The sequence below is a fragment of the Labrus mixtus genome, chromosome 4 (genome assembly GCF_963584025.1).
Source record: "Labrus mixtus chromosome 4, fLabMix1.1, whole genome shotgun sequence".
Taxonomy (NCBI): domain Eukaryota; kingdom Metazoa; phylum Chordata; class Actinopteri; order Labriformes; family Labridae; genus Labrus; species Labrus mixtus.
Window position 1 is genome coordinate 11,887,412 of NC_083615.1, and position 27,646 is coordinate 11,915,057.

Below are 27,646 nucleotides of genomic sequence, written 5' to 3' on the forward strand. Positions count from 1 at the left end.
TTAGTAATTATAATACAAGAGACTTAAAATATTGTAAATCAAATATCAAGAAAAAGCTTAAAAGAGGAAGTTGAGCTCAGAACTTTGGCCTTGAGAATATGACATTTTGATAATAAAATAAACAAGTTGACACAGTTTCTTTATCATCGTCAATTTTTTTTTATCTCCAATGGTAATCGCATGTTTTGTTTTGGGCCCACTTCTCAGAGCATTGAGTCAGCCGTCTGATGACGTCACCCAAGTAGGCTACTTCGTTGCACCTTGCTAGGAGGTAGCCTACTCGACCATACGGGATTACGCACCTTTGACCTCCAGCACTGTCAACAGCCTAAGCTGCTCACAGAGATGCCAGAGCGTCCAAATCCACCAGCAGCAACCGGTTAGTCACATGACCAGCGTACAGAGCTGCCTGTCTCTCTCTGTGTGTGTGTGCGTGTGTGTGTGCTGCTTTTATTTCCGCGTTCACCGAGGGGAGAGAAGAGCTGAGCTGAATGAGTTTTCACGGCCGCCCTGTGTCTGCACATTTGACGCCGAGAATCTGCGTCGCCGTGCGGGAGGAAACTCACACGATCGCATCGCCGCTGCAGGACCATGCTCACGCGGGTGAAATCGGCGGTGGCCAATTTTATGGGAGGCATGATGGCTGGTGGATCCAACGGTGACCATCCCGGCGGCTCGGATCTGCCGCTGAGGTACCCGTACAGCAGACCAGAGTTCCTGGGACTGTCGCCCGACGAGGTCGAGTGCTCGGCGGATCACATCGCGAGACCGATCCTCATCCTGAAGGAGACCAAGCGGCTGCCGTGGTCCACCGGCTACGCAGAGTGAGTAACCTGTATATGCGTCCATCTTTTCCTTGCACAGTAGCATCCTTCCTGGACCAATGTTCGCACTCACACATGAAGAAAACGCGAATGCACCTGCCGCCTTTGTTCATTTTTATGGAGGGATTTCGTTGTCACATTGCTTTAAAAACATGTGCAGAAACTGACATCGTCGTTATATTTTCCTACCAGTGACAGCCTGCACTACAGTGTAAACATTACAGTGTAGAGGAGACCAGCTCCTCAGGACATAAACACGCCTCTACCAAGCAGATGAGGTCACAGTAATATTGTGTTTTACGGCCATAGAAGAGCACATTATGATTGTGGAGTCATAGAAGTAAAAAATATCATGAAGTAGGTTAAAGTAAGGTCACAGTTGGTGCAGACTCTTTGCAAAAATAAATCCTGCTGATGCTATCTTTTGCGGGCAACATAAAACTGCACCCTCAAGGAAGGATTTTCAAAGCCGTAATATCTTTTTATTGGTTTACACAGAGGAGGCGAGGCAGGAAAGCTCACGTCCTCACCAGTGTCACTTGTACATTGTGTTTGCATAGTCATATCTTTTTCTTTTATGGATTGTTGTCTCACTGAAGCTGGTCAAACCTGACTTAATGCAGGTGAGGTATAATTTGCGGCAAGCAGGAAGCAAGTCATCCTCCTCCTCCTGTTATCGCATTGTCGATGTCACTTATCTTGTGTTTGGGATGTACAGGATCCATTTGGCTCCCTGAATCACGGCGACACATCATGAGCTGCAGTTTTTTTTTACAGCAGCATGAAAAGCAGTGCTAAAATCACAGCTTGACAAAAACTATGGCAGTATTAAAAAATGCACAAGTAGGGAAATATTATGTCGTGTTTCTAATGGCAGACAACAGGAGCTGGAGTTGTAAAGACGTAATTCGCATGCAGGATGTTACGATTCACTCGATTCACGATACGATTCACAGTACTGGGTTCACGATATGATTCTCTCACGATTTATTGTACAAAATGACACTGTAGACAAACGATGACTGAAAAAGATTCCTTTAGGGGCTGCAAACTCGCTTGTCAGTGTGGTTTGGCCTTTTTAATGTTTTTTTTTTAATTTTTTCTCAACAAGGGGAGGTGATTGGTGCTTCTCTTTGTGGTGTCGATTATGCTGCATCATGTTGGTCATGCAATTTCTGTAGTTCCCCGTCTTCTTGTAATATTTGCACACAGTTTTTGTCTCGTCTGTTATCTTCTCACCTCTTTCATTTTCTGTCTCGGGGGAAGCCAAAACGCTTCCTCACCTCCGCTGTAAAAGACGGCGGTGCGTCCTCAATCTCAAACTCTTGCTCTGCAGCAGCTGCCGACCGCCTCTGCTCTACAGCTGCTGACACTCACAATATTATTGCCATTCATTTTTCAGAGGACCGATCGATGTGAATCTTGACTCCTTTGAATCGATTTATCGCGATTTTACGATGAATCTTTACATCCCTACATGCAGTTGTAAGAGCAGCGTATTGTTCCACTGCCCAGGCTATAAAAAAAAAACCATGCACTGCACAAAACAAGTTCATATTTATTTTTATGGAGTCTTTAAAGATCGAGATATACTTTATTGATCTGAAAGTGGAAAATGATGGTGTTCCAGCAGCTACAGATTATCTAAGCATATCATAGTAGACCGACTAGAGTAAACACAGTGTTGATATACTTTTACACTAGAAAAATAGACTTTAAAAAACAAATATATACCCACCAATAATACAATGTATGAACATACTATACAGGGAGGTCGATTGAGATGTTAATGTGAAAATGCACGTTTACCTTCAGGACAGGACTCCACTCATAACTGAAGAGGTCAAAGAGTGCGTCACTGCAGTTCAGTGCCCTGAATTCACAAGTGAAAAAAGAGCAGTTAGTTTGTTCTGTGTTGTCCTTCTTTACATTAAGTCTTTATCTCCTCTCAGTGATGGGCTGTAATGATAAGAGTACTTATTTCCTGCAGCTTAATTGTATAATCGATGATGTCATGAAGACACTCAGTGAGAGCGCTATCTGCAGAAACTTTCCCCCCGTCTCTGTGCATCTAATGTTTTTAACTTCAGCATTTCTCCCGTTAACCCCCCCCCCCCCCCCTTTTGATGTGCAAGTGCTAAATTGTCATGTTAGGTCAGTCAGCACTTCATCACGACACTTCAGCAGCCCAGTCTCACACCCGTAGGCAAGTGTTCCTTTTTTTTCCAGGAACTAGACGGGACAAGGTCACATTTCATGGGCAGAGAGCAAGATGAGCACTGCTGCAACACACATCAATTTATCGACTCCTACAATGTTGTAAAACAGGGTAAGAGACAGGATGCACAGTTTTCCAGATATTCCAGAGAGTGTCATTCTACTGCTTGTTTAATTTGACCATCATCCCATATTTAAGACGCGATTAAAAAAAGAAGAAGAAGAAGAAAATAGCAGATTCCCACAATCCATATTCTTTTATCAGAGAAAATGTGGCAATGTTGTTCCAACCATTTTTCCTCCTCTTTACTTGTTCCAATTCCGACAGTAGACCTCTGGTAATAGTAGGATTTGATAAAAATGCACATCATTGGTGGAAAAACACTGATTTCAGGCTAGAGCTGCACTGTTCTTACTTATTATAGATTCACCATAACTCTCCTGAAACCTGTTGATTCTTTGGGGGAAGTGGATTATTAATAATTGCCGCATTGACCGACATACTCACCGATAATCTATACCATATTTTAGGCAGTTTCAGAGGCCCATACAGATACTTGTACTAATATGAAACCAGGTCTACAATTGTTTCTTGCTCCTATATACTTAAAAACATACAACAGCAGATTTATTTTCTGTGGACCGTGTAAGTGATCGTGGTCTCGACGTCTTCAGTGTTAAGAGATCTTCATGGTTCCTGCTGCCTTCTATACAATGAGGAAATCCCTTGAACATTTTTTTCACACACTCTCCTCTCTCTTTCTTCATGCTAATCTCTCATGACCAATTTTTAATCTCAAAATGGAAAAGAAAGAAGCCTGAGAAACCATCCCCCCCTCATATATGTTCGATAGTGGTTGCATGAGAGTAAGCTGAAATAATAATCACTTGAAATGGCATTTATTTTACTGAGGTTTCTGTGTCAACTCAAAAAAAAAGGAGTGAAGTTTCAGCCAGGATTTTCTTTGTGGTTGTGTGTGTGTGTGTGTGTGTGTGTGTGTGTGTGTGTGTGTGTGTGTCTGCACATATGTGGCAGCTTGGCAGAGCATCAGCCAGGACTGAGCCAAACTGTGGATTTGTCAGCAGCTGGCCGACCAGCAGGCCCGTGTTGTAGTGAAATCTCGCTGTGTGTGAGCAGAGAAAACCTGAGCACACGTGAGATGATGTGATCCATACAGAGCCACAGGGGGTCACACAGGGGGTCACATACCGACGACATCGGGTCTCTTTAATATAAAGACATGATCTGAAGTCGTGATGGTTACAGATCCACATTGTAGCAGCAGTATGAACATTGTAAACAAACATGTGCCTGCTAGCTAAAGCTCCTGTTAGCATCCCGGAATAATCCTGGTTTTGAGTTCCCAGCTTGTAAACATTTTGTTCAACTGTGGAAACATTTGAAGATTTTACTGAAGTGACCGACAACATCATAATTTACCCCGCACATCAGTCAGTATTACGCTCGATATAATTACACTGAAATTCAGTAGATGTGCTGTTATAATGTCAGTGTACATGTTTTATTCTCGCACAACCCACACTGTCATCACTCAACCTCGATGATGTTAATGCTTGAAAGTCATAACTTTTTCATATTTTTCTTCTTCTTGTTTTTTTACCAACCATTACATACAGCATCAACAGCATGAGCACAGTCAGATGCCCCTGTTGTAAGCATAATATACATCACGATGTCTGAATAATTGAAGAATATAAAATAGAAAGGTGATAAAGTGCAGGATTGATCACTCTAAAGTCAGTTTCAGTTCCACCTCTTATCATTCTTCACGTCTTCATTTCTTTTCGCTTCTGTCTGACACGATCGCTGTCTTTTTCTTTTTCCTCTTCTTCTCCTTCGAGTCTGCCATCAACTTCTCTTTTGGCCAATTAAAATCTGTTCGTCTTTCCTTTATGTTATGAATGAAATGGTGACGAATGAGCTGGGAAATCTGTTAGGAAAGCCATATATTTTGTAATTCCAATATGCGATTAATTGTATTTGTATCACGAGTCAGGACGACGGTATATCACCTTACTGATTTTTTGTCCCGCTGCTATTTGCTGCAGACTCGTAGTCTTGTATTTAATGTTTTTTTCTAGTAAAATGTTTTTTCATATGGCTGGCTTTTAGGAGTACAAAGCTAAGCTTTAATGTGGTTGTTTTTCTTCAAAGAGAAGATAAGGTTTTGAAGGGCAGCCATGCCAATATTGACAAATCTTCCGTAGTGGAATGTAAAATCAAAGTTCAGGATCCCACAGGATGACAAGCTCGTGCCTCCTTCCCTCTACGCTCTGTTTTTTTTTTCTCTCTCCTCTTCATAGCCCTGCCTGTCTGTGAGGCCTTCCTTTGCCTGCTGAGGTTATTCTGGGTTATTGTGTTTCGCATACATAGCTGTGGAGAGAGGACGATCAGTTCTGCTTTACGTGGAGGATTCTGATGAACTGGCTCAGAGTGCGTGCATTAGCTTGTCAGGTCCACTGAGCGCGATCATTTGAATGGATCACTGACGATTGCTCACTCTTAACTTGGGTGACCCTTTCCTCTTCAGCACACTTCTCAGACGTCACTTTTGCAGACAGGCTGGATTTACTGCTCCTTTCCTTCCAGTTGTTTCCCCCCCCCCCCCCTCATCATGCATGCACACCAGCACAGTCCTCTAATGCTTCGCCCCTATGAGGGTGAAGCTCACAGAGCCGCAGCTTTGGAGGGGTCGACCTTGCTGTGACATGGATACAAAGAGCATGTAATACATTAAATAGAGCAACTCTGCAATAACTGCTACCTCTTGTTTATTGATGAGGTCATAGATGTTGGTATACGTTAATGAACTAAATGAATAAACATCGCGAAAGTCTGAATTTATTGGAATAAATCATACATTTTAAATGTCTTTTAACCAGGTAATTAACCCATTGTGATCAAGATCTCTTTCACAAGGGTGAAATGAGGACGCTCATCCAAGTGCTTGTTGCTGTTGGAGGTGACACTAATATTTGGGAATTATCACATAATACTAAAAATGTTCTCACTCCTGGTCTCTTTTGTTAATGCAGTTCTTTGTTGAAGTCAAATTAGAAAAGTGATCAGTTAATCAAAGACTACTAAATAGAATTTGATGATTACCTTTGGTTGGAGTTCAAAGACTGATTTAAACAGAGTTCTCACAACAGAATCATAATGAAGCTAGTCCACTGTTGCACTGAACTCTACAAGGCCACCATGCTTCTGTTGCAAGAAAAAAGGGAAATGTCTGCACGCCGTTCAGCTCCCAATGAGCAACTCAATTAAGGGCAATGTTTCCATCCAAAGGATCTTCTTCAGGCCCTTTGGATCGAAACGTGGCCCTTTTTAATATAGTTGCTCATTGGGAGCTGAACAGTGTGGGGACCTTTCCCTTTTTTCTGCAGTTTCTACCTTTTTATTGTCCTGCACCTGTATAGTTTAGATGTGCCCACACTAGTCTTTTTTTCCTCATCATGATTCTATTGTCATCATTTGGTTTGGACTGCTCGAGCTCGAGCTGCCAACGTGTTTGCTTCAAGTCACTTTCTGAAAAGAGGGCAGGAAATGTTCTTGCAAAGAGAGCTCATGTCGGTAAAGACCTGGATGTGGTCATGAAAACCAATCAAGGCCGGATTCAAGAAAGTGATGAAGCTAAGTTACTTTCCAGTGGTAGAATTAGAAGTTGAAACCAACCGACTCTCTTTAAGAGTACCTGGAAGGTGAAGTTCTCTGACAACTGCTCATCCTCAAAGGCCTCCCTCCACCTGCCTCAACTTGTTAGAACAGCAGAGTATTAGAATGAAGAGGGTAAATAAGCTGTGACAAAGCTTTTTTCCACCCACTCATTCAATCATACGATCACTCACTCCCCGACTCCCTAAACACACCCCTGCAACCTCAGCAGCAGTCCGATCAATGCTTAATCAATATGCGTGTCTGTAAGATAAACACCAGCAGCAATTAGTGTGTTTGGTCTGCGGTTTGGCGGAGAATGACTTGAAGGTATTCTCATCTTGAATTCTTAAGGAAAGAGAACAAAGAGAAGTGGCAGCACCTGGCCCAGTTGTTAAAAAGTATTACACCCAACATGTTGGATCAAATCTTAAGAATGGGCTGTTGAAAAGAAAAGATCTGAAATAAGTAGATGAAATAGGTAGACCAGTTTTGTCTTTATGCGGGATAACTTTAATCCAAAACGCAGGATTATCTTGACCCTAGCAGAGGGGTCAAGATTTAAAGTGGATTGTATTAACACAAATGTAATAAAAACCTTTGAAGTAGTCAAGCAAAACAACACACACGATGTTCATACTATAGACTTGTTCTGTGTTTTGCACTTTAATTCCTCTCTCAACAGTAAAGTTGAAATTAGAGTTGATTCAGATTCAGATCTTTCAGAGCAGATTTTCAGATTAAAACAATGCTCTCTTCAGACAAACCTCCTTCATCCCCCCCCCCTCTCCTTCTGTCTCCCCACCTGCCATGATCCTCCCATCCTGTTTCACTAGCAGGGCTCTGTGAGGCGAAGACCGCAGCAGACGTGTACCAATAAAGTTCTGAAAACAAGGTTTTGCTATCAATTTAAAGTGACAATGTGCACCTCAGTTAGAATATGTTTGTCTTTTTAGGCCATTAAAAAGTATTTCCTTTGGTTTGGGAAGTCTGTTGGTTCGCCTTCAGTTGCACACTTGCGTCAACACTCAGTTATAATGTTTCTAGTCACAGCTTCCCTGAATGGGCAGGGCCATCGCTCTTCCCACTCATGGTGGCAGTGCTGATGACAAAAGAAGGACGGATTCACTCGGAAAAAAAACAAAAAATCAACCATGTTTGATCCTCTGAGTGTCAAATAGACAAGCTGAAGGAAGCGCGTCCTGCCCAATGTGAACACAGGCCCAAAAACAACAAATCACGAGGGAGTTTAACTTCACTCTTTTTAGGAAGTCATTACTACACGATATAATTACACATGGTATATTTGATTTGACATTTTAAAGAACCCTCTAATTTTCATTTTCTGTGGACAAAGTATGTAGTACTATGTAGTCTGAATCAGAATAGTTTTTAGGAATTCAGTCTAATGAATTAAGCACCGTTATGATCATTAAATATCTCTATAGTTAAAGAAGTGCACAACAAAATGCCATGAATAAGTGTGTTGTTCTTTAACTTTAATCGTACATCTGGATTTTTTTTAATTTTTTTTTTACTGTCTAGCAGTAAAATCAAAGTAGAGTCAGACTCGGCTGTAGAGAGGATGTTCATGAGCTGAACTATCTACAAACAACGCCTCCCAGTGCTCTTATCCATCACATGATGCAGCACATGTTCTTGTGTTTTTTTTTCTGCTACATAACTGAAACGATTTATGTTGTTTCTGCGTCAGAGGGACGCGTTGTGTTAAAGTGCAAGCTTCATGTTGAGCATCACCATGAGCCCCCGCTGCTACAACATGTGCTTCACACTGCAGCGATCACACCGTTAGATAAACTTTACAACGGAAACTCTGATGCAGCAACATAAAGGAGCATGAAACCAAATAGAAGTAATGTTGTTATGTTATGCTCTGTTATATTTGCAAAAAAATAGCTGTTGAGTTTATGAATTGTTGTGAAATATATTTAAAAAAGCCAATAAGATATTTTTGGGGGCAGCATATTCAGTCTGTAGGGACTTCCATACTGTAGGGACTTAGGTTAGGAACTGGAGGTTCCTAACCTAAGTCCCTACAGTATGGAAGTTGGTCTGGTTGCTGGAGAGGTCACTTTCCAAGTACTGCTGAGATACCCTTGAGCAAGGCACCGAACACCCAACAGCTCTGGCGTTCTCCCTGAGTAGCAATTAATAAAGAATGTAAAAAAAAAAGGCCAAATACAAGTTTGTTTTTCTTCCATCCAAAAGTGAGAGATAGTAAAATTACAGATAAGTTAAAAGAAAGAAAAGTGCAGCGAACTTGCATATTTCAATAACATGTAAACAGTTTTCAGTCCGGATGAATGACTTTTATTTTTATTTTAATATCAAAATTGCTGTCTCGTAGTTTTTATCAAACAACCAAACGTTTAGTTAACTTTTTTTTTTACAGTTTTTTGTTCTGCATTTTTATTATCTACCATCGAAAGAAGTAGGAAAGTTTTTTCCTAATCTAATATTTAATATCTTAAAGGCTTTATATGCGATTTTTCACACTTAAATATAATAGAAGTATATCCTCTGAAAATAACTCTGTGAGTAATGACTGTCTACAATGGGTGTAACACCCGAATCCCACTGTCTGTGATGTTTTCCGAGTTTTCCGAGTCCTATCTTCAGTTTGTTTACATCGCCAGGACAGCCGGCTGGCTCCTCCCCTCGCGAATAAAAGTTGTTTAATTGAGGGACTAGAGAAAAGAAGAATAACGTACTGTACTCACTGCTTAACTGCGTTTCTAGATCACGCTCATTTCAGGTAAATGTACATGCAGTGTGAAGATACGAGCATAATAAAGATCGCTAGCATTAGCATGCTAACACAACAATGCACCGCGAGTTGTTTTGGTTTCATGCTGGTGCTCAAGGGCGACATCTGCTGGATCAAAAAAATCGCATATAAAGCCTTTAACCTTTCTGAATGTGACCTGCTGGTGTCTGATTGGACCATTCAAGCAAAAAACTTGAAACACTAACCTTTTCCTAGAGGAGCTGGACTGTCGGTTCCAACTCTGACGGGGTAATTAAGGTCACACCATTGTCTCAGATGTGAAGAAGTGAAACAGGGTAAGAGAATACGACAGCCCTGCTCTCAAGACACTGCTCATGCCTTTGGGGGGGGGGGGGGGGGGGGGGGGGGTTAGGGTTTTTCTCCTCGTATCGGAGATGAAAAGCCTTGAAAGCTCTACTGTTGTCAATCGTGTGATCTTAAGGATTCAAGTGAACGTTGCTCAGACAGTCATGACGGTGCATGAAGTTTGTGGTCTCCATTCTTCATGACAAGTTAGGGAAAGGGAATAAAGACACAACAACTAAATGACATAATCCTTAATACTCTCTGCCTTCTTTTGTACCATCATTTCACTGACCAACTTCAAAAAGAAGACTTTGCTTTGCTGGTTCTTGAAATATGTGACTTGACCAATATGTACTGTACATGGTCACTTTACAACTTATGTTCACATTGTTAGTCTGACCGCTCTTTTCTGTAACACATGCAAATGTTCAGTATTAGTCGTATACGTGTTGCCCCATACCTCGATGCAGTAACTGAAAATATGGAACAATAGGCAAATAATACAAAATATGCAGGCTCTTCTTCTAGTCTTTTTACTGCTGCAACACTTGAATTTCCCCTCTGGAGATCAATAAAGGATTATCTTATCTTAAATATCCTTAAATTAAATGATGTTGAATCCAATCAAATCGGGAATTGAATCAAATTGGGATCTTGTGAATCAGAATGGAATTGATTCAGGCAACCAGTGGTACACGACCAGCCCTACATAGTTATAAAACATCACTTTACTATAAGTATGAAAGTTCATTCCTATAAAATAATAGTGCTGTAGAAAGATCTTAGCTAATGTGTATTGATGTGTTGCTTTGGAGATATCTGTTGTTGTGGTTCAGCTGTTGTTTTCATGGATTAATCGTGTATAATTTATTCCATTGTGGTGGAACTTGAAGTCGCTCTGTAGTGGTTATGGTGTGTCGTGGTTTTAAAGTGTAGTCCTCTTAGCCAATAGCCCCATATTGTTTTAGTGTCATTTGTGAATTTCACTGTGCATGAATTGAATGCTGTATAAAAGTGGTTGTGTATTGTTGTGTAGACGTTTCTATGTTTTATTACTTAACAGAGGTCTCTTGTCTCCTGCTGGACGGGACTACATTTAGCTCATAGCTAACTCTGGTGCAGCTGTTGTCAAAATAAACAACATAAATAAAAAAATGTTCCACTTCTTTTTGTCAGAGATTGAACTGTATGTCATGTTGTTCTTGACAGAGATGAGTGAGCTTGGTGAGGCGTTAGTGAAAGGGGTCCAGCTAACAAATAGTTACATAATAAATCGATTGACTGATTGATTTTTAAATGTTATATAATGTCACAAATTCTGAGACCACAGTGTGCTGTCCAGAATCCAGAATCCAGAATCCAAAGATGCTATAATTTATCATTTATATAAAACAAGAAAAACTGAAAAAGAAGTACCTCTTTTATTATTGACGTTAGTGTTGTGCTTTCTCCAGTGTAAGCAGTTAATTGAGTTGATAAACTATAATATTACAAAGTTAGTGCCTCTCTGAGCTCTTTACTTGTGAAGGTAAAACACAGAGATAATAATAGTGCAGAGTCCCTGTGCACTGTGTGCAGGCAGGGAGTGTTTCCTTTAAACCTCTCTCATCGACACACTACAGGGAGTGTGCTATTTTTAGTTTTTATGATCGGGAAGTGGTAAAAAAAGCCCATTGTGTAAGACCCCAATTCGAATCAACCGCTCTTAGAGAGGGTCTGCTCAGATTAATATCCTGTCAGTTTTACAGCCGCCTGTGTTTACGTAGCTGGAGACAGCAGATCCCTGCTCTGCATGTTCATCCTCATGTCCAATTAGGATGAATGAAACCGGATCCTCCACAGGGAAGTGATCTCAACTGCCTCTAATGATCAACATGGAGACATATATGGTCTCAATTATTTTATATGATTATAACTATTCTGGAAAAGTCTCGACGCGTACAAAATAAACACGTGTCCAAAATGAAATGACTTTGTGTCAGTCCCCATTTATTGTAAAAAAAGGAAGCAGACAAACCGTGATGATATGATGACTTCTTGTTGCTAAGATTGTAAATGTTTGTTGTCGTTGATTTACGTTATGTTACATTACCCTGTGTTACGTTAAGAACCGTTTGTTCCCACCACCTATGCCACCATTTCCTGTTCCACCTCAATTAACCCACATTATCAATTATCCCCACCTAGTGTCCAAATGAAGTAAAGAATTAAGCATATAAACCAAACCCATTCAAATACAATACATTATTACACACACAGAGTAGATTGGCTCCTACAATAGCTTTAGAGAAAGCGTAAAGACACTTACTATGGGTTATGGTCTGCTGTCAACAGAACAGACGTGCATGCTGGGAGACTTCTGCAACAAACACTTTCCACTAAACAGGTAACTTAATCAAAATGGTAATAAGCTTCATTTATTGGGCACTTCCAATAATGCAAGAACCAAAAATGCTTCACAACAGGACTCATCAGGTTTCAAATGAAATACAAATCAGTATTTTTAAAAGATATAAAATATAATGAAAAGAATCAGGAAAATCTGTCTTCTAAAAGTACGTTTAAGTAGGGACTTGAAAACACTGACCTAACAGCCCTTACAGTCTGTCCAAATGGAGAATACTTGCAGTTTTGTAAAACAGCGTCTGGTCGTCTATGACTCCAGCAGCAGCTCACAGCAGTAGGAGCAGTAGTGCACCATCTGCCAGGTGTTGTATAATGCAGTATTTATGTTTCTTTCTGCCCTTTGCCCTTCATGCCTCGTCTCAAATCGAAACGTGCACTTAGAGATTGTGTGCGTGCTGACCTTATCCTACATGGCCTCACTCAGTCGTGGAAAGAAATGCTGTCATGAAGGGGCAGAAATGGAGTTTTAGTGCGGAGAATGCCGTGTGGATTAAAGGCTACAGCTGAAATGTTAAAGAAGATATTGAAACTCCCTCAAACCTGCAGCTGTGTATGATCTTTCACCATCAGTGTTCCAAGTAATTTTCCCTTTCTTTGTTGCGATGAATGCAGAGTCATGAATCACCTTCTGAAAGGTTAAATCAAAGACACAGCTGCTGCTGCTGCTGCTCAACTGTGTTTGTGTTCAAAGACTGGAGTGATTGAAATGATGTGAGTTAAGATGACAGACGATGTCTTCAAAATAGTTTCCCCCCCCTCAGATCCTTCAGGCTTTGTTGTGTGTTTGTGTGTATTTGTGTGTGCGCGTGGGTTTTTTAAATTGTATTTAACCTGATATTTTATAGATAAGGTACACGATCCCCTTTGTGAAGGAAACACAAATGTTGTCCAAGTTGCTGAAAATATCTTTTTTTAATCTTAGATGAAAGATGATGTCATAGTCAAAGTGAAGCACAGGTTTCATCCCCTTTTGTCTCTTTGTTATCCCCCCTTTGTTTCAGGGTGATTAATGCAGGAAAGAGTACATTAAACGAGGACCAGGCCTGCTGTGAGGTGCTGGTGGTCAAAAGGAGACCTGCAGGAAACTCCACACCCAACCGGACCCCCACGGACCGCAGGAGGTCTTCCCTGCCTAACGGAGACGGTCTGAACATCAGAGACTACCAGGTGGGTCAAACTCAAACTTCTGGTTCCTTTAAGTAGATATCCTTCTTTTTCTTCAACATTAGCTACTGGCATGACATCTTTCAAATTCATTTATGTTCCTGATCATATGATTTCTGGGTATATAAGTAAGAAACGCTCTAGAAGTGGAAATTCATATAAAAAAAGACTTGTCATGTTTGATTACCAGAGAAAAAAGTGAATGCGATTATTAGAGTCATTTCAACTGGATGTCAAATTTCAGTCCAACGACTGTAAATCAAATTGCCCCCGCAGCTTCTACATTGAGATGTTTATTCACTGATGAGATCCATGAAATGATCAGAGAGACTGTAGTGTCTCAGGGACTTGCTGGTGGGACCTACCGTCTCCTCTTCCTGTCCCATCAGCAGTTTACTGGGGCGTGCAACTCAGCGTCCTTTACACATCACTGCGGCCTTCAACAGCTCCTGACAGCCACTAGAACAGGCAGGCGAATAAGCGTCGGTTCACTGAGACGCACAAGGGGAGCCTGACCGATCAGTGATTTTAAAGACTGATAGTGATTTTAGTTTTTGAAGAGTTGACTTCTGAGGGAGCAGATAAGGTTTATTTTATTATTAAATGACAGTTCAAAAATATCTTCGGAGGACCCATATCGACCTACTGTCCTTCCACAAGTACACAGTGTGGTATATGAAAAACTACCCTACAGTATTTTCTTCCTCTTGGTATATTGACCATCTTTTTAAACTTACACACAAATTAAAGCTATATACTTCTTTATCTACAGGCTGGAAAAGGATTTATCCCAGAAACAGTAATGTCTATCTCCTGTGTTTCACTTTGTCCTTTCTGATTGGACATTGCACTCTCTGCTCTCTGCATCTCCAAATAGAACTCACTCATTTTATTTAATCTCCAAAGGCAATATGTGTCTATTTTGAGTAATGCTGCTTCTACAATTTCCTCTCAGCCCACCAGTACTTTGCTCAGGTCCACCCAGAGCCTACAGCAAACTCAAGCAAGTACCTCATGACTCACTGCTGCAGTGATACCAAACCAATGAGAGTAGTGCTGAAGCCTGTCTAGTGTTCTTAGTTTGCTTCAGAAGGCTCCTGCTTTAGAAATCCACCTGGACTATATTTTTATATATAAAATAATATTTTTATATATAAAATAATTGAGCACACAACAACACATTTTTAGGTGACCATGTAGACAATATCTGTTTACTGTGGACTGCATGTGACCTGATTAAGTTTAGTGATGGCTTGTATTCTCAGTTAGCACACTTGTTATTCATTAAAAACCAGAAGAGTTTCCTCCATAGAAAATCAAATTAAAAAAGTGGAGGAAAACTTGAAACCATAAAAACACTGGTATAAATGATCCAGGTCCAGACCCTCAGGATGGTTTGGAAAGCATAAAAGGCCTTTCATTCAAAGGGCTAGAAACATTTAAGATACACCAACACGTATCGGCTTGCACCTTCTTCAGGGTGTAGTGACACACTGAGACAAAGGGAGTCATTATTGCTGCAGCCAGTCACCACACTGTGTGCACAGGTGAAGGCATGCAACGTTGTTTTTCTTGCCTCTAAACAGCAAATAATACCTGTATATTAACTGTTTATATATTAAATACATGTATCTATATAGTGAATAAATTACATCATACCAAGATAATCCCTAAAAAACAGAGGAAAGAAAACCAATGATTATTGAAGACTACAAGAAGGAAGAGTCAAAGTCCTCATTGGGCAATGTGGGTGTTGCCTTTAAGGGCATGATTCCAATACGACTCTCTTTGTTTGAGGTGTTTTCTTTCATCTCCACCCCCGACATCAGAGCTGATGACTTCAATAGCTGATATTTTAAAGTTGCATCACTTCCATGTTGTGCTTCCACATCATTTTTGGCCATAGGATAATTCTGATTAGCAGTCCCAATGGCATACCTGTGCTCAGCCACACTGTCCCTCAGGCTCCTTCTAGTAAGGCCTATAAGCATATTTTTTTAGTTTATGTAACCATAGAAACCATAGAAATAATTGTAGTCCCTCATTGGTTGATCAGTGTATCATTTCTTGCTGCCCCACTGTGTTTTCATGCTGTATCCTGCAGGTGCAAACATTGACAAACTTTGTTAATGCGATGTGTTTCCATGTGTCCAGGACTGCTCTGAGAACCTAACGTTCCACTACTGGGCACTGTTTGATGGCCACGCAGGCTCTGGCGTGGCCGTAGTGGCTTCCCGCCTTCTGCATCACCACATCGCCCTGCACCTTCAGGAGGTGTTGGAGATCCTCTGCACTCCCAACCTGCAGCCCCCCACGTGTCTCGGGGAGGAGCCCATCAATCACCTCCTCACCCCGACGTCCCAGCGCGCGCTCACCCGGGCCGCCTCGCTCCGTGGCGCCGCGGGGGCTCCAGGCTCGCCCAGCACCCCGCCAACACGCTTCTTCACCGAGAAGAAAGTTTCGCACGAGAGCCTGGTGATCGGGGCCATCGAGAATGCTTTCAAAGACATGGTAAGTATGGGAAAATGAAAAGTAGATGGTCGTCACAAAAAGTACTGTGATACAGATTTAGTAGATTAACTCCATTACACCCAAAAAATGAAACTTCACCCCTTAGCTCACCTTAAAACAAACTGTCTCTGTCCCTGTTACCTGTAACTAGTATTTTACTTTTCTCTGTTTTATTATATTTTTGTTCTTTTATATGGATTTCATCCATCATTTGAATGTGTATCTAGAACAAAGAAGGAAGTCACGCCCTCTCTCTCAAAACTGTAAAAACAAAACACATTCATACATACACCCTTAAAAACACACACACTAACATTGTAGCCAAACACTGCACTCTCATACTGTTTACATGATGTTTATATAGATATATATGTAAAGTCTTTATGTTACATCATGATGCAATAGTTCAGCTTTGACTGGTACAGCAACGCGCTGAAAAATTAAGATTAGGTTTGTAAATATTAAAACATAGTTATGATATAATGATATATGATATCATCGTATGACTGTATGCTTTTCACACCGCATGTCACAATCTCACATTCACACCGAGGTGCCAAAGGCTGCTATGCAAAGTTTCCATCAGTATTAACTATCCAATTCATACACATTGGCACTCCACTGAGGCAGAAGCGGGCGCAATTTGGGGTTCAGTGTCTTGCCCCAGCACGTTTCCAGATGTGGAGCTGCAGGAGCCGGGGATCGAACCTTTCTAGTTTTAAGGCGTCCTACTCTACCACTGATCCGCAGCCGCTCTGCTCAAAGACAACTGCGCAAGGACTCGATAGCACCACTTCAACAATTCCCATTTCTAAAATTCCTACTGTGCGAGTGTTTTCCTCAAACTGGAAGCACACGATGTCAGTGAGTCAACAAACAGCCTCCGAGCAAGACAACTGATGTACTTTCCCCTTCTGGCTGCTTCGGTCACACACTCTCACCATCTGGCCGCGCAGTAAGTGGATGTTGGAGACTTTACTAATGCAGAGGCCAAGAGATCAAGGCCACAGCCAATCAAAACAGTGCCGGCTTGCTGCACAGGCTTTGAGAGGAAAGAGGTCAAAGATCAGCGGCCTGAGTTACAACATCAGGGGTTTTGAACAACAGGGTTTGTTTTATTTGTCCTCTGCTGGGCTGTGGAGGAAAATGATCTTATAAGCTGTCAGCAACAATGTAAACGGTTAACCAATTTGAAAATAAAACGCCCCCCTTTGGATGAAATAAAAAAAAAAAATCTGAATGAGTAAATGACCAGTCTTCATATAGATCACTATTTGTGTGATTGACAGCAGATCACATATAATACATGTTGTCCTGCTGCTGTAAATCCTGCAGACACCCTGCCCTAGAATATGAAACATAGATCCTTCAGTAAGGCTGAATTCATGTCTGCACAGCCCAAACTGTGTGCTAATAGTTACCATGTGTGGTGAGGCTGAGATCATGAGACATGGTGAGGTTACATCTGCAGATCAGCATAACCAAATAATAACATTTTTAGTGCATCCTGGTCTTACCTCAGTTGAACCACTAGATGGCAGTGTGCAATTAACTATTTTTACCAAACTGAATGCAAATAGTATTGGGCCTCTTAAACCTTGGTGTGTGCAGGTGAAATGATTTCACCTTTATGTGTCCGTAAATGAAATTAACAGTCTGTTGTGATTTTTTTGGTTTTATGAGGCTTGGGTTTGTGATTAATAGTTGGATAGTTTGATTTCACAACAGCAATTTACTAGAAAATGTAGCAGTTATATGAAGAAGTCCTGTTTTTGAGCAGAATCTACATCAGAGACAATACGTCTATGATTCTTTTTTATTTCAACTGCCTTTTATTGATTTTTGCATTAATTGTAGACATCTCACATTACACATGTTCATGTAGCAATATTAGCACACAAGCATCCAGCATAAGGTGTAAAAGAAAGTAATGCAATGTGCGTGAAGGGGAACATATCACCCTTGACAACAACAGTACAAACACCCCTTGTACAAAGTAAATAAATACATAAATAAATAAAAATTATGATAATAATAATAATAAAACCAAAACTATATATATATATATATATATATATGTGTACATACACCTATATACACATACATACACATAATTCAAGAAACCAATGAGCAAAAATTATGATAAGTAATAAATAAATAAATGTAAAAATATATAAAAACAAAACATACAATATAAATAATAAGAAAATAAAAAAGGGACAAATCAATATTAAAATTAGTCAAAGTTATCAGTCTATGATTCTTTTTTATACAGTATTAAGCAAGTAATCATTTAGACTTAATATTGCGATAGTTATCTCTTCTTGCCTCTGTCTTCCTCTTCCTCCAAGTCTGCTCTCTCTGCAATCAGAAAACATCAACATCTCCTTTTGCTTCCTGTCTCTCCTCCCACATGCCTCTCTGGCTCTTCATCCAGCTCTGAATCTTTTGTTGTTACCTTACGTGTCCTCTCTCTTAAAGGGCAAGTGCACTAAACATCCACCTTTTTAAAAATGCAGATAATGTCACAGAGAATGTACCTCGACCGTCAGAGCTACAAAATATTCACAAGGTGGTTTAAAGCTGGAGTTCAGCAAATCTACAAGGTACTTCCTGTTTGTTCAAGTGTGTCATTGTTTCTCCAGGTGATCACAGCGTATTTCCCTGCACCTATGGGCTCTAATTACAGTGTGAACTTTCCTCCACAGCAGTCATTTATTCTAACTTCAGTAATTTTGTCAAATTAGATGCAAACTATCTACAATGATAGATACCTCTGCTTTTGCTGAGTGAACACCCTGAAGTTAATTTGTGGCTAAACTCTGCCCCCCAAAGCCCCCCCCCCCCCCCCCCCCCCATCTTATTTTTGTATTGAAGCTCATCCTTTAAGAAAATGGGAAGTCTTGGGAGTATATGATTTCACATTCAATCTCTGAGTTCACTGAGCCTCTGAATCTTATCAACTGGATCCGCCTTTAATTCTGCTCCGACTCGACTCACTGCATTCCTATGGAAATGGTTTTTGTGTGTTTTAAGCTGCTGCTGAATGTCGATAAACACTCAGGGATGTGTAAGCTAGAAAAAAGGCACACAGCTCATCAGTCAAAATGTTGATTTGGTCACCTTCAGATCATCAGGCTTGTATGATCCATTAGTTTAGTTTGACCTTATGAGCTACTGTATATGTGTTCAGCTTAAGCTGTACTTGTGCAGACTACTACCACTGTTGTCTTACTGCCATTTGAGTTTTTTAAAAATCTTTTCCAGCTCAAACAGAAAGCCGATGTTCATGTTTTTTAGAATACAAGATTATTCCTTGAAGTTACTGTAAGTATAAGGTGTTTTGTAGTTAGCCTTCAGGAAATGATTTTATCTTTAAATAGAATCTTTGTCATGTGTTGTCTTATTTTGAAAAGCTTGGCTCTACATACGTGTATAGTTGAGTAAAGTTTGTGCCTGTGTGCATTGACAGCAGGTTATTAATCCTCAGTGTTCAAGTGACATGAGCTCATTGTTGAAAAGAATTTGCCTCAAGGTCCTTCTCTCACTCAAAAACAGCTGATAAGCAACAGCTTTGGCTTCAGTGATTAATTCAGTTAATTACCTGTCTCACTTTCCATCATGAGAGTTTTCCATCTTTTACCAGCTCTTTATTTCTCAAGAGTTTTCTTCCTTTAAAAAAAAAAAAAAAAAAAAAAGAATCTTTTAGTGTCAAATAGCTTGAGGCTTTATCATTGATTTGGGAAACTCTTAAACAGATGATGTGTAGTAGGGATGTGACGTGTGGTGTGGACTTTGGATTTGAATATTGTTTTTAATAGAATGGCAGAATTAGATCTTTTTACTCACTTGATAATCACTACAGTTCTTTTTTTTGTCATAATGGGGTGATGTAGCCTAACCTGATGTGATGTGAAATTCCATCTCCTTATCTGTCAGTTTCACCTCTAGAGATTTTTTTTGTTGTCTTTTAAGGACAAAGCGTACTTTGTAGGAAAATAAACCTTTGACTTGATTTGGATTTTTAGAATTGAATGAATGAAACAATGAATGTTCCTCTCCTGCTGGTTGTTTAGCTTAATGTTTAGATTCTTCTGGTTGGCAGAGTAGAGACGTGTAGATCTTTATGCAGACATTTTCTTTATTAAAGACTTCTCCTGCAGCAAGAGATACTGGACACTGTCAGGAAAATTATGTATGGCTCACTATGGATTCATGAATCACTCAGGGTAAAGGACACGTTTGTTAAATCTTCCCTACACATGTGTATCCATCTTGTGTAACCATCATGCCCCTTCACTCCTGAAACGATGTACCACAACAACAGTATGTGTTTGTGTTTGTTCTGAAAATGAAAATACCTGCACAAAACGTATAAAAACGCCCACACATGCACTCACCCTTATGAATTTGTTTTTATGCAGACACAATTATAGCCATGCTCATGCGCGCACACACACACACACACACACACACACACACACACACACACACACACACACACACACACACACACACACACACACACACACACACACACACACACACACACACACACACACACACACACACACACACACATATTTGTCTATGTTTCCTGACACAAACACCTGTGTTCGAGCACACAATGCCAGCATACATTCCAATCCACCTCCGCCGCCTGTCAGAGAGACACACAGTGTCACTTCCACTACTAAAGCACACACACGGGGTGAGGTCTTCAGTTTGGAAAACGTCCCTCGTGGGGTAAAACTGGTTCAGGACGGCTTTGCTTAAATGGTTAGCCAACATTTTCACACTACACAGTCTGTTGATATTGACTGAGGGATGTGAAGGAGAAGCTGGGGATAAGACTCGTGTAAATCAGTGTACTTCTAGTGATGAAAGATACAACAGGAAACTCAAAGTAACTTGGTCTTTTTCGATTCTCTGTTTTTTTAGAAATTTTAAAAATCCCCCCCCCCCCCCCCCCAAAAAAAAATAAAAATAACAAACACCCAAATTATATATTTTTAGACACTTCAAATGCATTATCACCCCTTTACCTTTACCCCTTCATCCATTTATTTAGATAAATCCCCTCTGATGTTTTGTGACTCAACCCCCCTCTCAGGAGCTGCTAACAACATACCAACAACAAGAACATAAAGGGTTAAACAAAGTGTGCACAGCTCAGTTCACATTTACGTGAGCATTTTGATTAATTCCCTGACAGGTTAATTATTCATCTAGTTAATGAACGGATCGCATGGGGTTTTTTTTTTTTTTTTTCAAATCATTTTTTGGTTTAATTAGCAACAAATTAATCTGGGCTAATTAACTGCTGTAATAACCAGCGGTCCCTGCAAACTCTCTCTCCAATCCTTTAGGTCTCCATAAGGTTTTATTGCTGCTTGACTCATGGCGCTATTGATAAATGAATTCATTATGTTGCTATAATTAATAATGGCATCATGGCGGGTGTTTAAAGTTTAAGGGCAAAATTTCACGCAGTAACAGGATTTCTCTTAAAATACTTTGTGTAAAAAAAGATAGTAAAAAAAAAAAAAGTTTTTGATGGCTGTGGCGATTAGAAACATATGATTGTTTGCTGATGATAGGTTTTGATTATTTGAGGAAGAGGAATCAATCTATGTGTGCGTTTTGTATTCAGGATGTGCAGATAGAAAAGGAGAAGGCAGTCTACAATATCTCAGGTGGATGCACAGCACTTGCGGTCATCTATTTGCAAGGGAAGCTCTATGTCGGGAACGCCGGGGACAGCAGGTGAGATACCCAAACACGCACTTATTTAGACCAAAAATATGCACTGTACCCTTGCAGTGAACCTATGTGTGTCTCTTCTCTGTCGCTCACAGTGGGAGAAACGGTGTCCCGTCTAAAATAAACTGACTTCTATTTTGTCTGCTCCTCTCCCTCAGAGCTATCATTATCCGAGCCGGGGAGGTCATCCCCATGTCAGCAGAGTTCACACCGGAGTCAGAGAGACAGCGACTGCAGTTCCTGGTATGAACGAACCTTCCTTACCCTCCTTACTCGCAGGCACAGCTGTCAGATATTAGCAGAGCTGACCTCCCCTCCCGTTGAGACACACTGACTATGCTTAGCTCTGTCTCTCTTGCTCTGCGTGCTCTCTCTACCAACTTAATAGACTATGGAATTGTTTTTCCTATCCCCTGGGTATGTCAATCTTACTCTTATTCTGTTTTTCTCCCCCCTCCCCTTCTCATATCAAAGGCCTACATGCAGCCCCACTTATTAGGGAACGAGTTCACACATCTGGAATTCCCGAGGAGAGTCCAGAGAAAGGAGGTTGGGAAGAGAATGCTGTACCGTGACTTCACCATGTCAGGATGGTGGGTTTACTCATTTATTCCTTTTCAAACTGACATAAACTTACTCATATAGTTTATCCTAATGAGAGAGCAACAGATGTGTATTTGTGCGGCCAATGATATCAGAATGATTTGTACGGTGGCTGGGAAGTGCAAAGCAAAATAACAAAGTGTGAAACACTTTTACAAGATTTGAGACAATTTACAAGTGACAGAACACTTACGGTACCAGTCCCCAAACAAATGTACAAAAGACAGAATCTTGACGGAAAGGGAATGTACCAAATGCAGGAAGTGACCCAGAAGTGATTGAGCGAGGGGTCATTTTGTTTGAAACAAACTGGGACTGGTAAAAGTGTTTCACATCTTGTAAATTTGTTTTTTAAATTGTAAACGTGTTTTGTCCTGGGTAAAAGTGTTTGGGTTCTTTAATTAAGTTTTATAAAATGTTAAAATGTTTTTTAAAATTTAAATTTGTCTTAAATCTAGTAAAAGTGTTTCACACTTTGTAATTATGCTTTGTACTTCCCAGCCATCATAGATTTGGACCAATTACAATATATCACATAAATATACTTATGTACAGTATGTAAGCATGAAAAGTAAGCTATTTTACAGAACATTTAATCAGAAAGAAAAACAACATTTCAGTTGATTTTAAATCTGTGTCATTGTGTAGTTTGTCCAGCTGAGAGCACTAAAACTCAACAATTTAAACTACTCTCAGCACTGTCTGCAGTATTTGTACCACACAAACATGGTACACAATGTTTTACAATGTAGCCCTCTGAATATCTTTTATAATCATACCTGTGAAAAATGGGTTCCCATTACTAGTAAAATATGTCTATATTGTTTTCAGTATGTGCTGCCATGTAGGTAATCTCTAAAGTCAGTATCTGTTTTGAAAAACTCTTACATCAGTCAGGCTCTAATATTAGCTCTGCAGACTTTGAGGAGAATACAGTACACATTCAGTATGTGTGGCAGTAACTTTCTCCACTCCCTTCCTGCTAAATTATTTAAAGCTCTAAACACATTGTTGAAAATACTGCTCCTTATTTTTCACATCCCGACACTTCCTGTGCATCAGACTGAATCCAGATATGAGCCCTCAGAGAGATGCTTTTTATGTGGAGCTCATTCCCGCTACCTCACGTAATCATGCCTCGCTGAATTACATTACTTTGTTACATTATCTTCATAACGCTGGTAATCAGAGTCTGATCACCTCTAAGGTTTCCCCCAACGAGTATAGCCACCTGCAGCATTCTCCATCGATTCAGTGTGCAGTGGTTTTTAAAAAAAAAAAAAAAAAAAAAAAAAAAAAAAAACTCTTGTGAAGCTGCACTGGCAGAAGGAGGGCAGGAAGTGGCCTTGACATTTCTGCTTCAGTATGTGAGAAGAAGGTGAGAAAGAATCTGTGGGCACATCAAGGACTCACTCTTTTATCTTACTGAGAAGATAAAAAAAAAAAGGTCAAAGAGAGAAAACCAGATGGAAAAAGAGGAAAGATATGGAGAAGTGAGAAGATAGAGAATTTTATTTAACCCTTAAGTGAACCAGTCAGAGTTGGATTTACACTAATAATGTACTTAGGTACCTTTACTTGTGTTGTAGATACAATTTTATTTATATGCTACTTCACTTTACATTACAATGAATATTAGACTTTTAAATCCTCTTCATTACTTGAAAAGGTGACTGTGACTCATTGGTATAGTCAGTCGGGGGTTCGATCCCCTGCGTCTGTAGCCACATGTCCGATGTGTCCTTGGGCAAGACACTTAACCCCAAGCAGCTCCTGCTGCTCGGTCAGCAGCGTATGAATGTGTATGAATGTATGAATGGAGAAGTTAATACTGTTGGACTCTTGACATAGCAGCCACTTCCTTCAGTGTGTGAATGTGTCGGTGTGACCTGCGGCGTAAAAGCGTAGTCAGAAGACTAGAATGTGCTACACTATAAAAGCCAAGAACATTTAGCATTTAAACGCTAAAGTGTGACCTTATTTCGCAGGTTAACATTTCAGGCAGCTCAGCTCTTTTTGAAATATGAAGCAATGATACAAAGTCAATAAACAGTAAATGAAGTAGCTGAATTGAATCTTTGTTGAACACCTTAAAGCTGCCTAAACATAAAAAAAATATAATTATCAGGTCAGGGCTTTTCGTCTCCAGTGCTGTAAGACTTTTTTTTTTTTTTTTTAATTACAGCCTCTAAGCATCTATCATCTTGTGTGGCTTTTTTTGACCCCTGTGCACAGAGCGGAACATCTTATCTCCTTGATGAACCTGTCTGATACATGCATTATGTGTTTTGTGTTCTTCAACAAGAAATGTGTCGTTTTTTAACTGTCAAAGGTATCACTCAGCTCAGTCGGCTTTGAAAGGCTTTTAAAAACACCTTTACAGAAATAGTCGCTGTTCAGTCTGATGGTCTTGTTTGCTTCTGCGGGTCACAAAGAAGCATCACTGTTAATCAAAGTCTGTTTCATTGCCAAATAAAAAGTCCTCAGAGTGCATTTATGAACAGTAAATTGAGTATGTCTCCACACTTTGTGTAAACTTGCTTCACTTCCAAGTCTGTGTTGTTGTTTTTTCTATTCTCATCTATTATTAGTGGTGAAGCCTTTTAAAGGTGCACTATGGAGTTTTGGTAGAGAAATTTAAAAGTTGGAGAAATGTACAGATTCTGTGGTATATGTTCATAACTCTATACACAAACTGTTCTCAGAGGAATATTTGGTCCCTGGAACACTGTTAGAAGATAAAATGCTACACGAGAAGTGAAGGTGGGGGACCTCAACAGTGAAACTGTAACTCTCCTGGTAGCTTTTTAGCACTCAACAGTGTTCAAGAGACCCATTTTTTCCTTTTGAAAGTTTGTGTATTTAGTTCAGAAATATAGCATGGAATGTATTCACTTCTCCAACTTTCAAATTTCCCTCCCAAATATACATAGTGCACCTTTAATGATGTTTGTTCTTGCACGCTCCTTTGAGGAGTTTTCTACCTGTTTATGAAACACACTAAAGACATTCCTGATGTTGATGATATGCAAAAGCAAACAAGATCATCAACAACGATATCGCTCTATATAAAGCTATTTTGAATGTCTGTTACATACAAGGTGACTGCTTAAACAGCCTTTGTTGTCACAATTTTCACCACAAGGTTTAATTGTGAGTGTTAGATTTGACTGTTAAAGAAAGCAGGGTGGCGTTTATCAGTAGAAAAGACTACTCACACATGTACAGGAAAAGATCAGCAAAGCGATAAGAGGCCCCGCTTTGTCCACAGGGGGCGCCAAAATCAGCTCAACAATGACTGTTCCTCACAGGAGCTTTAAGTTGGAACTTAGTTCAGCTGGTTTATATGCTGATGGGAGGTTGAGTCTTTTACACAGTTGCATATCTTACAGCTGTTGTATGTCAAATCTTATTATGCCTAGTTGTTATACCTGTTGTAAAGAGCTAAATATAAAGATTATTTTTGTCTATGAATTTAAATGGATCTCATAGAAACATTTATTTACAAATACGAGTACACTTAAAAAACGTTTAAAAAAAAATTGGAGGACCTGTATTTGGTTGCTTACTTCAGCAGACTGGTCTGTGCCGTGTTCTTTGAATGTTTGATTCATGTGCACCTGCTGTTGAAAATCTCTAATGCACATGAATGCGCTGCTGTGTGTATATACATATGAGTAAAAGGTGTAGCAGGTGGAGATGAGCTGTATATTTCCTGCCACCACCTCGGCTCGGGACACATGTAGGTCAGTCTGCAGCTGTGTTCCATGTTGGGCCCAGAACTCGCAGCCTGACGTCTGCTGCTAACCGCCTCGGCAGCGCAGACCAACCTGTGATGTATTTTTAATCAGGTTCTAACCATAAGCAAGTTCCGCTCCTCTCACCCGGTCTAAGTCTGGGTCTTTTTAAATGAGCACCCTGTCAGCCGGGGCTCTGATGTGCGTGGATGTGACTTAACTGTGTCATCTCATATGGGTGCACTTCAGACAGTCTATAGGTGCAGATAATCTTTTTTTTTTTTAAAGCCTCTGAGCTCTCTGTCTGTATATGTACGCTCTCCTGTCTGTATGTGCAGCCAGCGTGCCCACATGCTGCATGTGTATGTGGGTGTATGCTGGCATCCAGTTCCCTCAAAGGCATTCATGATCAAGGCCACGCTCTAATGAGGGCATACTGGTCTGCAGCCCACCTCTCTCTGTCTTCCTCCCTCGACTATAGGGACTAGATTGTGCGCTGGCGTTGGTCATGGTAGAAGCCTTGTGGAGACGTCTCAGAGTGATGGATGATGAGTGGTCAGCCGTGTTTGACACGATCAAAACACCGGGGCAGTCAAACCAGCCAGGCGGAGGGAAGGTGAGGAAGAGGATGCATGGCTGGAGAGGACAGAGAAAGGTTAAAAAAAAAAGAAAAGAGAAAAATGACAGTATGGCCGCAGATAAAAATAGAGATACAGGAGGAGAGGGAAAGGGAAGAATGTAGGTAAGATTTGAAGAAAAATGACAGAAGTTAATGTGTAAGACACAGAGGTGGGCATTGATAAATGACAATGATTAGCGCTCAAGCTGTCTCTCTTTGAAGTCCCCGCCCCCTGGAATGCCTGTCTGTCTCCTGATCCTACAGACAACAAATGAAAGAACAAGGGGGAAAAAAAAACACACACCTTCATCACTGTCATACATTTCCCCTCCCTCTGCTTCTTCTCCTCCTCTTCTTTTCATTCTTTACAATGCCTTTGTACGTGCATGACTGATATCTGCACTTAACGGTGGCCTTGCTCTGCCCCTGAACGCACCACTCAATCAATAAAAAGCCCATCAACGTTGGCCAAAAAGTTTATTTGAACCCCGCTGTCAAATGCTCCGATTTGTCTGACTCATCCGGTGCTGACACTGAAACCCCGACCACAATGTCACCTCGAAGGCTGTTGATGTGTGACCACTTGAATGTTTTGTGTGTAGACTTGTATGTAGCTATGTTTGTGCTAAGGTTTCTCTGTGACCCCTTTTTTGCGGAGATGACATCACTCCTCTCTTGCCCGTCTCTCATCACCTGCAGAGATGATGATACACCCTCCTCCCCCCTCTATCCTTTCCTCCCCCGTTTTGTCGATCTTAGTAATCATGCTTTTTCAATGTATTTGCCGTCCAAACAGTTCTTAAATGTGAAGGCGCTCAGTGTTGTGGTCAAACAGTACAGCCAGTTGAGCTAACTCCCCTTGCCCTTTTTTTGTACTGCGTGTTCCCAGAGCAGGAAGCGGGTATTATAACAGGATTAATGTGTTTGTGTCTCTCTCTGTCACACACTCGTTATCTCAAGTCTGACAGGGTGGATTCGCTGTAAACACAAGTCTCAGGAGGGATGCTGTCCCCGACAGCAGGCTCCGGG

The 27,646-nt window shown here is 40.5% G+C and overlaps 1 protein-coding gene across 1 annotated transcript in view; it reads left to right on the forward strand.

Moving 5' to 3' along the window:
• The first annotated feature begins 293 nt into the window (after window positions 1-293).
• The window catches only part of ppm1h (protein phosphatase, Mg2+/Mn2+ dependent, 1H), a 38,384-nt gene continuing 11,031 nt past the window's right edge, over window positions 294-27,646 (forward strand). Inside the window, exons 1-6 of the mRNA XM_061035870.1 lie at window positions 294-824; window positions 13,222-13,387; window positions 15,539-15,895; window positions 21,549-21,661; window positions 21,817-21,901; window positions 22,133-22,251. Of these exons, the coding sequence (XP_060891853.1) occupies window positions 592-824; window positions 13,222-13,387; window positions 15,539-15,895; window positions 21,549-21,661; window positions 21,817-21,901; window positions 22,133-22,251 (1,073 nt within the window). The 5' untranslated portion in view covers window positions 294-591. The remainder of the gene's footprint in view (window positions 825-13,221; window positions 13,388-15,538; window positions 15,896-21,548; window positions 21,662-21,816; window positions 21,902-22,132; window positions 22,252-27,646) is intronic.